The following is a 12074-nucleotide window of genomic DNA, read 5'->3' as shown; positions in this document are numbered from 1 at the left end:
TGTGGTGATTTTCTACCAGCAAAGGAAACCAAATAGAGGTGTGACGTGATGGAAACGGTGTGTAGAAGGGACAGCAGTGGACCAGACAAGAGATGAATAGTGGCAATGAAAATGGAAAAGGATTTCTGTCATTACTGAGCACCACAACATCTCAGGAACTCTGGTTCCAGTTGCTGTTGAGTTGATTCCTTGGTGTCCCTGGGTGGCGCAAATGGTTAAGTGCTCAACTACTAGCCAAAAGGTTGGTGGCTCAAACCCACCCAGAGCTGCCTTGGAAGACAGGTCTGGTGATCTGCTTCCAAAATGTCACAGCCATGAAAACTCTGTGGAGCACAGTTCTACTCTGACACGCATGGGTCACCATGAATATCAGGAACTACTGCTCAATCGATATTCACAACAACCTTGGGGGGTAGTTATTGTTTCCTCTTCACAAATGAGGAAACTGAAGCACAGATTAGATAAGTAATGTTCCCTAGATCACATAGCTAATAACTGGAAGAACAAGGGCATCAACTCAGATGTGTTTACCTCCAAAGCTAATGTTCTAATCATTGCCCTATAGAATGTATTCGGCACACTCTAGTCTTCTTTCTAAGATATATGAGTGGGAAGGAGTTAAACAGAAGTTGGGTTTCCAGCACACAGTCATCTATACAACTCACCATGCTCTCAATTCCTACCCTTCTTCACTCAATCTAGGATGATTTACTGTCAAGCAAAATTTCTGGTAAAACTTTGATACCGAATTATAGGAATAATTTTATTCTCAATCTACTCTGGAAACAACTCAAAATTCTCTAAAGTCCTCAGTCTTAGAACATTTTTTGTTATACAAGATGTGGGAAAGTTGAACGGGGACATTGGACTGGACTTCATTTATCATTACCATCCTACAAGTGTTATACTTTATATCACAAAGAAATTCCTTTATGTTGCCTTGCATTTTGGTCCCTGAGGACATACTATTCCTTCCCAAGCTATCCTTTTTAATATTATTTACAGTTTATTCTCTATCTTTACCCTAAAGCTCCCAAGACCAAATGAAACAGATGGCTTAGCAGTTATGCAGGGAATCAAAGTCAGTTTATACATACCAATCAGATCATTAAGACCTTGGTCAGTAGCTATATATAATTTTTTGGACCTGAATTATGGACGAATTGAATATACATACAGCAATTTACACAGCTCCAGGGGTCCAAGGAACCATTACAGGGAAAATAGGCAGCATCCCACAATGGCTCTGAGCAAAAGTAGGAGGGCAGCAACTGAAACAACAGAAGCTTCTGCAGCCATAGATGGGGGTTTGGGGCAAGACATACATTGTTCAAGACAGCCATGGGGAATCCAAATACTCTCTGACCCCCTACCTATAACTATTGCTGTTGTTGTTGGGTGCCTGTTGTTGGGTGAAAGAGTAGAACTGCCCCATAAGGTTTTCTTGACCATAGTCTTCATGGAAGCAGATCACCAGGTCTTTCTCCTGCAGAGTCGCTGGGTGTGTTTAAACCACCAACCTTTTGGTTAGCAGCTGAGCACTTAACTGTTGCACCACCAGTGAATACCATATTCCCATCCTATGTGAGATGCTTTGTAATTTCAGGAACTGAAAATGTAAAATCCTAAGTTAGATTTTAAAAATGCAAAAAGATGTCCTGCTCTTTTGAGCCCTAACTATATGCCTAGTTTGGAGTCCCTGAGCCATGCAAATGGTTAATGCACTCACTGACTGCTAACTGAAAGACTGGAGCTTCGAGTTCACCCAGAGGTGCCTGGAAGAAAGGCCTGGCCATCTGCTTCTGAAAATCAGCCACTGAAAACCCTATGGAGCACAGTTCTCCTCTGACACACATGAGGTCGCCATAAGTCAGAGTCCTAACCCCCAGACTATCCTCCCCACGGTGTAGCTGGTGGCCACCTGGCATTCTGTCAATGTGTTTTGATCAATTAGTAATTGCACCATATCTGGATGCAATTAAACATATTATTTTGAGTTGTTCAAGTTCAGTTTCACCAAGGTTACAACACTAAACTGGATATTATAAAGTTTTCATGACAAAGGAAAACTAGTATGAACAAGCCTTCCAATTCACGTGACTCATGTTTAGGCAGATCTAGTCTTCCACAGATGTAACTTATCCATTTACAATTGTTATCTGCTGGGAAATCTTGGCTGTGCCCATCAACCTCCTTACATTCCAACAGACAAAGAAATGGGTGAAGTGATTTGCCCAAGCCACCGAAGCCAGCACAGGCAAGTCAGGAAAGCACCGGATTTCCTAAGTTCCAGCGTACTTAACGGAGTCCCTCGGTGGTGCAAACGGTTAACGAAAAGGTTGGAAGTTTGCGTACACCCAGAAGTGCCTCAGAAGAAAGGCCTGGTGATCTACTTCCCAAAAATCAGCCATCAAAAACCCTATGGAGCACAATTCCACTCTGACACACATGGGGTCGCCATGAGTCAATTCCAACTTAACAGCAAATGGTTTATTATTTTTAAAGTATTTCCTCATAACCTGATATAAGGATTTCCGTTAGAGGTCAGATCCATAGGCTGACAAGCCCAATATTCTGACTTTGGAAGTTATACCAGGGGACAATTTGGGAATGGCAGATTGTCCTCAATAATGTCATCCTGATAGGATATGAACATACACAAGTCATGTTGTTAGGTGCTGTAGAGTCAATTCCGACCCACAGTGACCCTATGTACAACAGAATGAAACACTGCCCAGTCCTGTACCATCCTCACAATCATTGCTATGTTTGAGCCTATTGTAGCACCCACGGTGTCAATCCATCTCATTGAGGGTCTTCCTCTTCTTGGCTCACCCTTTATGTTACCAAGCACGATGTCCTTCTCCAGAAACTGGTCCCTCCTGATAACATGACCAAAGTACGTGAAACAAAGTCTCGCCATCCTTGCTTCTAAGGAGCATTCTGGCTGTACTTCTGAGACAGATTTGTTCATTCTTCTGGAAGTCCATGGTATATCCAATATTCTTCTCCAACACCATAATTCAAAGACTTCAATTCTTCTTTGGTCTTCCTTATTCATTGCCCAGCTTTCGCACGCATACGAGGCAATTGAAAATACCATGGCTTGGGTCAGGCACACCTTAGTCCTCAAAGTGACATCTTTGATTTTTAACACTTTAAAAAGGTCTTTTGCAGCAGATTTGCCAGTGCAATGCATCTTTTGATTTCTTGACTGCTGCTTCCATGGGTGTTGATTGTGGATCCAGGTAAAATGAAATCCTTGACAACTTCAATATTTTCTCCACTTATCATGATGTTGCTTATTGTTCCAGCTGTGAGGATTTTTGTTTTCTTTATGTTGAGGTGTAACCCATACTGAAGGCTGTGGTCTTTGATCTTCTTCAGTAAGTGCTTCAAGTCCTCTTCACTTTCAGCAAGCAAGGTTGTGTCGTTTGCATATTGCAGGTTGTTAATGAGTCTTTGATGCCACGTTCTTCTTCATATGGTCCAGCTTCTCAAATTATTTGCTCAGCATACAGATTGAATAAGTATGGTGAAAGGATACAACCCTGATGCACACCTTTCCTGATTTTAAAACACCTTCTTCTGTTCGAACAACTGCCTCTTGGTCTATGCACAGGTTCCGCATGAGCATAATTAAGTGTTCTGGAATTCCCATTGTTTACAATGCTATCCATACTTTGTTATGATCCATACAGTTGTACATAGGGTCTCTATGAGTTGGAACTGACTCGACGGCACCTAACAACAAACATCTTTCTAGTAGTCTCTGCTTTCAGCCAAGATTCATCTGACATCAGCAATGATACCCCTCGTTCCGTGTCCTCTTCCTAATCTGGCTAGAATTTCTGGCAGTTCCCCATCAATCACTGCTGCAACCGTTTTTGAATGATCTTCAGCAAAATTTTACTTGCGTGTGATATTAATGATATTGCTTGATAATTTCTGCATTCTGTTGGATCACCTGTCTTTGGAATGGGCACAAATATGGATCTCTTTCACTCAGTTGGCCAGGTAGTTGTCTTCCAAATTTCTTGTCACAGACGAGTGAGCACTTCCAGTGTTGCATCCATTTGTTGAAACATCTCAGTTGATATTCTGTCAACTCCTGGAGGCTTGTTTTTCTCCAGTGCCTTCAGTGCTGCTTGAACTTCTTCCTTCAATACCATCAGTTCTTGATCATATGCTACCTCCTGAAATGGTTGAAAGTCGACCAGTTCTTTTTGGTGCAGTGACTTGTGTATTCCTTCCATCTTCTTTTGATGCTTCCTGTGTCATTCAATATTTTGCCCGTAAGCCATTGCTGTTGAGTTAATGCCGACTCATAGTGACCCTGTAGGACAGAGTAGAACTGCCCCATAGGGTTTCTAAGGTTGTAATCTTTATGAAGACTACAGCCGACTGCCACTTCTTTCTCCCACAGAGCGGCTGGTGGGTTGGAACTGCCAATCTTTTGTTTAGCAGCTGAGCACTTAACCACTATGACACCAGGGCTCCTTTCAATATTACAACTTGAGGCTTGAATTTTTTCTTCAGTTCCTTCAGCTTGAGAAATGCTGAGTGTGTTCTTCTTTTTTGGTTTTCTAACTCCAGGTCTTTGCACATTTCACTATAATACTTTACTTTGTCTTCTCCAGCCACCCTTTGAAATCTTCAGTTCAGCTCTTTTACTTCATCATATCTTCTGTTTGTTTTAGCTACTCTACTTTCAAGAATGTCTTAGGCTGAGTTCTCTAGAGAAGGAAAACCAGTGAGAGAGAGAGAGATTTATCTCAAGGAAATGGCTCACATAATTGTAGAGACTGGCAAGTCTCAAGTTTGTGGGTCAAGCATCAGGCTGGAGGCTTCTTATCACATAGCTGCAGGGGCTGACGATCCAAAGATCTGCAAGTCAGACAGCAGGCTGCTGGCTCACAGGCTGCAGAGGCTGACGAATCCCAAGATTGGCATGTAAGCTGCTAGCTCAAGTCCCAAGAACTAGAGGTCAGATGATGATGAGCTGGATACAAGATCCAGCCCACACCCCCAAGGAGACTTCCTTTCAACTGACTGGCTGCTTATAGCAGATCTCATCATGGAGTTGATTACATCATTACAGAACTGCCAAATTACATCGTTACATAACTTCCAAACCACTGAGAATCATGGCCCAGCCAAGGTGACACACAACCTTAACCATCACAAGGAGCAAGTTTTAGAGTCTCTTCTGACGTCCATTTTGGTCTTTTCTTTCTTTCCCGTCTTTTTAATGACCTTTTGCTCTCTTCATATGTGTTGTCTTTGACGTCATCCTACAACTCTTCTGGGTTTTGGTTATTAGTGTTCGATGCATTAAATCTATTCTTTAGATGATCTCTAAATTCAGGTGGGATATATTCAAGGTTGTACTTTGGCTCTCGTGGATTTTTTTTTAACTTGCTTCAGCTTCAACTTGAACTTGCATATGAGCAATATATGGTCTGCTCCACAGGTGGCCCCTGGCCTTGTTCTGACTGATGATATTGAGCTTCTTCATTGTCTCTTTCCATAGACGTAGTCTATTTGATTCCTGTGTATTCCATCCAGCGAGATCCACGTGTATAGCCACCATCCATGTTGTTGAAAGAAGTTATTTCCAATGAGTAGGTTGTTGGTGTTGCAAAATTCTACCATGCAATCGCCAGTGTCATTTCTATCCCCAAGGCCATATTTTTCCAACTACTGATTCTTCTTTGTTTCCAACTTTTGCATTCCAATCACCAGTAATTATCAATGCATCTTGATTGCATGTTTGATCATTTCAGACTGTGGAATTTGGTAAAAAAGTGGTTAGTGTGTAAATTTGCATAATACTTGTATTAACTGATCTTCCTTATAGGTGTATGGATGTTATTCTGTCATTGACAGCATTGTACTTCAGGATGGATCTTGAAATGTTCTTTTTTACCATGAATGCAACACTGTTCCTCTTCAATTTGGCATTCTCAGCATAGTAGACCATATGATTGTCTGATTCAAAATGGCCAACACCAGTCCACTTCAGCTCACTAATGCCTAGGATATCGATCCTCAAGCATTTGATTTCATTTTTGACAGCTTCCAATTTTCCTAGGTTCATACTTCATGCATTCCACGTTCCAATTACTAATGGATATTTGCGGCTACTTCTTCTCATTTTTAGTCATGCTATGGTGGCTTACATGTTGCTGTGATGCTGAAAGCTATGCCACTGGTTTTTCAAATACCAGCAGGGTCACCCATGGTGGATCGGTTTCAGCAGAGCTTCCAGACTAAGACAGACTAGGAAGAAGGACCTAGTGATCTACTCCGGAAAGAACTGGCCAGTGAAAACCTTATGAATAGCAGTGGAACACTGTCGGATATAGTGCTGGAAGATGAGCCCCTCTATTTGGAAGGCACTGAGGAAGAGCTGCCTCCTCAAAGTACAGTCGACCTTAATGATGTGGATGGAGTAAAGCTTTTAGGACCTTCATTTGCTGATGTGGCACGACTCAAAATGAAAAGAAATACACGCCTTAGAGCCCAAATTTCCCTTCCTTTATTAGTTATCCAGTCCTACGATAATATGACATAACAAACAACTAAAATCCTCAGTGGCACAGTGTTTGTGGCTTACGCACCTGGAGTCACTGGGGGTTGGCAGGCAGCTCTACTGACCTTGGCTGAACTTGTTCATGACTATAGGGGTTGGCTTCTAGTGGGACAATACACCATGTGTCTCTCATTCTTCAGCTGACTAGCTCAGGAACGTTCCATGGCAAAGGCAGAAGTGCAAAGGACAAGCCCCAATGTTCAAGTCCATGCCAAGCCTCTGCTTGCTCCTGTTTGCTCATACTCCATTGGCCAGACCAAGGCGTATAGTGAAGGACAGAGTCACATCCCCTTCAGTGGGATGGCTTCAAAGTGACATGACCTGGGACGTTGAAACAGGGAAGGGTGAAGAACTGGGGCCATCAGTGCAATTGACCACACTTCCTTGACTACAGTGGATCTACAATCCAAACATTTGCTTAAATACTTCTAAAACCTATTTATGGTTTTCAATGTCTCACATTTTTAGATTAAAGAATGGCCCGGTTTTACAAGTCTTACCGGTCTTACCACCTGTAATGTAAAAGGCGCTTCCTTCTATTTATATTAGTTTATCTCTTTTGAGCTTTCATACACACATCTTTCTAGTATGAAGAGATTTTGTCAGTACACCTGAGTACCCAATTCATTCTTGTTCCATCTTAGACTATTTCTCTTGTTGTTCTTTTTGAGTCAGGCTTTGTGCTTTCTCTCCTAACCCCCTCTGATTCCTTTAATCATTCCAGTTGCTCTTTGGGGGAAACGTCTCCATTTCCAAAATTCTTCCTTTAGGCATGGCTACCAGCATTGTGTTCTTACATGTATGGGGTAATGTCTTCTGTTTTATTTCCAGAAACCTTCTGGATGATGCTAGCCATTGTAGTCATGCAAACTTATCAAGTTGAAGTCTTCACGAGACAACCTTGAATGACTTGCAGGTCCTTTACCTGAGTCAAAAGTGATTTCTGAAGGCTAATCAACTCTCAGGAACAGCCAACATATATACACCATGGACATTCTAGACCAGTTCCAATGTATGTAATTTTACTATCCGTCACAACTTTTGGTGGCAAAATTATGATTTGGCTATAGTTTGGATCATTTTTTCCAAACATTTGTCTATGGATCAATGATCTTCCAAAAACCTGTTTTATGATATGTTTTTCAGAACTTACAAAACTTCCTTCAGATAATCAAGGTATCACAAAATGAAGATTAGAAATGCCATGTGATCTTAAAAATGTTAACGGCCATTTCAGATATTTTCCTTATTTTCATCTTGTTGCTGTTGTTAGCTGTGATTGAGTCAGTTCCGACTCCTGGCGACCCCAGGTGTACAGAGTAGAACTGCTCCATAGGGTTTTTAAAGCTGCGACCTTTCAGAAGCAGATCACCAGGCCTGTCTTCTGAGGCACCTCTGGATGGGTTCAAACCGACAAACTTTCTGCTAGTAGTCGAGTGGGTTATTGCTCAGCAAATGTTCAAGACTGGGAGTTACAGAGAAAGTTATTTTCTCTGTCCAAGAAGTTCATTTAGAGTTAACCCCAAAGAAGATAGAGAAACTGAATCATCAGACAGTCTCATTAAAATAAATCCACACTGTTTTTAATGTAGTGAGTCGGTGCATGTCTTAGGAGAATGGATCTTGGTCTGTGATGAATCAGAGGATGAAATCGGTAGCAGGTAAATTTATTGGAACAAATTCTCATCTCCATGCAGGAAAGGTTTGCTGTCAAGATACACAGACAAAAGTAGGTAGTTCTCAATTCTTCATCCTGGGTTCTCTGCTGCGTGCAGGCCAAGGAGCAGGCAGAGAGAAGAACTGATGTCTGCTTCCAGAAAACACATTGCCTTTAAGTTCATTCTCCCTCAGCATCCGTCCTGTGACTCTCAGAGCAGCCTCAGAACTACCGACCGCTCTGACTGGGATCACAACAGAGGGTGCCGGACAGAGCAGGAGAAAAGTGTAGCACAAAATTCAAATTCACAAAAAAGACCAAACTTACTGGTCTGACAGAGACTGGAGGAACCCCCGAGACTATGGCCCTAAGACACCCTTCTGAACTGGATCTGAAGCTATTCCTGGTGATCGCCTTCCCAGTCAAACCATAGACAGGCCTATAAAATAAACAATAACACCCAAGAAGAACGTGCTCCTTAAAATGTTCAATTATACGAGATCACAAGGGCAACATTTGCCCAAAAGCGAAGATGAGAAGGCAGGAAGGGGTAGCAAATCTGGACGAAAGGAAACAGGGAACCCAGGGCAGAAAAGGGGAGAGTGCTGACACATTGGGGGGAATGAAACCAATGTTATGAAACACTTTATATACAAACTATCAAATAGGAATCTAATTTGCTCTGTAAACTTTCACCTAATGCACAATAAAAAATTTTTTTTAATTAAAAAAAAAAGAACAGCCTCAGAGGCAGGAGACTCCTCGTTCCCTGACTTTTTCAGGTAAATCCTTACTTTAGAACTGCCCACTTGAGATAGCACTGTTCAATATATACTATATTACTATGATTATGATCAAATTATTGTTAGCAGGGGCAGTGGTGGTGCAGTGATAGAAGTCTCCCCTTCCACGTGGCAGACTAGGTTCGATTCCCGGCCAATGGACCTCATGTGCGGCCACCAGCCGTCTGTCAGTGGAAACTTGCATGTTGCTATGATGCTAAACAGGTTTCAGCAGAGCTTCCAGTCTAAGACAGACTAGGAAGAAAGGACTGGCAATCTACTTCCAGAAATCAGCCAGTGAAAACCCTATGGATCACAATAACCTGATCCCGTTGTGCATAGGGCTGCCATGCGTTAGGGGCCAACTTGATGGCAGCCAGCAACAACAATTATGATCATCATCTTCTTCATTTTACAGATGAGAAAACTGGGATTCAAGGAAGTTAAGAAACTTGCCCAAGATCTTGCAGCTTGTAAGAGTCAGAGTTGGGCTTTGAACCCAGGGTCTCTGGCCCCGGAATCCACACCAGGCACTTACACTTGACAGCACTAACATGCACTCACTACCCTTGCAGGATACCGTATCTCAGCAGCCTGCTCATCTTGGGACCCCTTGTAGCACCTCGCACAGTACCCAGTGCATCAGGGCCATCTCAACACACGTGATCAGAGAATAGAAGCAAGCATCATCCACGCCTTCCCCAGGTAAACCCACACGGGTGCACCAAAGTGCACTAATTCACCCTGCACCGCTGCTTGAGGAAGGAGAGATAGATCAGCCTGCTTGCTTCTTGCATTGAAGTATTTTCACTTTTCCTTTAAAGGGCCCATACTTTCCTGCGGTTTAGCCACACTGCATGATTTATGCCGTTTCATTCTGACCTTTGCTCTGATCAACCGGTACAATTCAAAGGTAATAGTACTTAATGATTCAAAGATGGTTTCTGCGTGCATCATTACATGTCACTGCATAACATGCGTTCTCAGCATCTGGGCACTCAAAAGAACAGCAACCTGCCTCTTCAGCAGTTGTGACTCTCTCTCACAGTAGTAACGACGACGGCTTCCTGTTGTCCTGTCCTCACACAAGCACCATTCTGGTGGCTTTGTGGATTAATTCAGTCTTTGCAGCGACCTTATGAGGCAGACATGAGCATTGTCTTCTTTTTCACAGATGGAAAAACTAAGGTGAAGAGAAGTTCATTAACTAGCTCAAGTTCATATGGCAAAAAAATTGGTGGGGTCAGCATTTGAAACTAGGCAGCCTGGCTCCAAAACACTTAGGCACGACGCCAGTACACCTACTTTCAAAGCCACCCAGGACGATTCAGCTAATACACCATACACTACAGTCGCCTCCAACAAAGACCAAATTTAAACTGAGAAAGAGAAACAATGAAGATGTGAAGAGAGGAAAGGTTGAAATATGAGACAAGAAAAACCATCTCCCATGAAACTTGAGGCTGTCAACATCTGGGTTTCTCTGAGCTTGAGAGAAATAGAAACATTCTCTTGGCGGATTTCAAATGAGACAGTAGGTCTCAGATTTGTGAATGGCAGTAATTTAATTTAAGCATTCAACCCACTGATCGCTTGAAGAAAAAAAACAATAAGCTCCTGAACAATACTTTGGAAAGAATGTATTGCTATGCAAGTGCCACAAAAATCTTCTCTTAAATAATGTTGTTCAATTCTCCATCACTTAAATGTCTAAGGAGACTGCTTTAGGGGGTGTGAGAGAAGAAATTCCTACAACCTTGCACTTGTCAGACAAAGTATCTTGCTTTCCCAAGGCATGCTGATATTTGTCAGAACTGGGTTAATTATAGCTTTTCTTGGAGGGCTCTGGATGGATTCTGTGACCTTTGGAAGTCCCTCAGAGCTCCCATGGGAGGAGGCAGTTGCAAGTCCAGCTTCCCCCGACCCGTGGTTAGCTTAATTACTAGCTAACTCTTCCACTAAGCCTCCAGCTGCATTTTTCAGTTAATGTATCATTTGTAGAGAGTCTTTCGATATTCCTGTTGGTCTTGGAGGCTTGGGGAAATTATCAACTCAATAACTGATGACATTCCCATAAAATATTTTAAAAGCCTAACTGTAATGAGAATTATGGCAGTGACTCTATAAAGCATATTCACCATTTTCCAAGAATCTGGACTGAGACCAATAATTATTTTGTAACAATATTCCAAATGAACCCCAAAGTCAACTAAGTTTAGTCATATGGCACTCCAGAATCAGAGATACAGAAGCAAACATCAAATGCATAGGTAAGAGCATTTATTTGATTTCTCTTTTCAGTTTTATGAGTAGTAACCTACTCTTTAAGAAGCAACAAATACCCCTATGTCATCATAAAAACTCACCATCTTTTGGACATTCTCGTCAGTAATATTGGTGTTATAATCCCAAGATGCAAGTGAACTTTGATAAGACAAGTCTTCGGCTTCTTGGTTAAATGTGTCCAAAAATGTCCTGGCCAGATCCTCAGTGGTTGATTGAGCAGCAGTTACAGCAATAAGGCTCAGAAAGAGCCAGAAAGAGCCTGACATCTTTCCCCGAGCGCCAAGATCCCATACACTGAACAAGTCTCCCTAGAGTAAAAACTCCTCATAAGTTGTTCTCTCTCATCAGCCTTTGAACTTGGGTTGGGCACTGAGCAAGGAAGACAGGAAAAAAAAAAAAGGGAGAAGAAGAAATAAAAAAAGAAAACACAGTCAACAATCTGCTAAACTAATATAGAGTTCATCCTGGAGAGGACAGATATATAAACAGATTTTATAATGATCTTTTTAAATTAAATCAAATAAACAAATGTTATTTGTCAATCCTAGAGAACCATAGCTCTCCCGGCACTTTATGGGACAAATCAAAATGTTTACACATGGTTAATATGTTCCTAAAAAGCTTTTAAAGATATGCTGAAGGAGCTAAAATTTTACAGTGACAAAAAATGCCTATAATTATGGATCATGGGGGTGACCTTGTTGCTCATATATTTTTCAGACAATTCCATTAATAGTTATCCCCCCCCCTTTCT

At 41.9% G+C, this 12074-nt stretch overlaps 1 protein-coding gene across 1 annotated transcript in view; it reads right to left on the bottom strand.

Moving 5' to 3' along the window:
• The window catches only part of ACE2 (angiotensin converting enzyme 2), a 45306-nt gene extending 33621 nt beyond the window's left edge, over positions 1-11685 (bottom strand). The window contains exon 1 of the mRNA XM_004386324.2: positions 11401-11685. Within this exon, the coding sequence (XP_004386381.1) occupies positions 11401-11586 (186 nt within the window). The 5' untranslated portion in view covers positions 11587-11685. The remainder of the gene's footprint in view (positions 1-11400) is intronic.
• Positions 11686-12074: the final 389 nt, after the last annotated feature.

This window comes from Trichechus manatus, unplaced genomic scaffold, assembly GCF_000243295.1.
Source record: "Trichechus manatus latirostris isolate Lorelei unplaced genomic scaffold, TriManLat1.0 scaffold00162, whole genome shotgun sequence".
NCBI lineage: Eukaryota > Metazoa > Chordata > Mammalia > Sirenia > Trichechidae > Trichechus > Trichechus manatus.
Note: the sequence above shows the minus strand (reverse complement) of the source record. Positions and strands in the feature narration are given on the sequence as shown.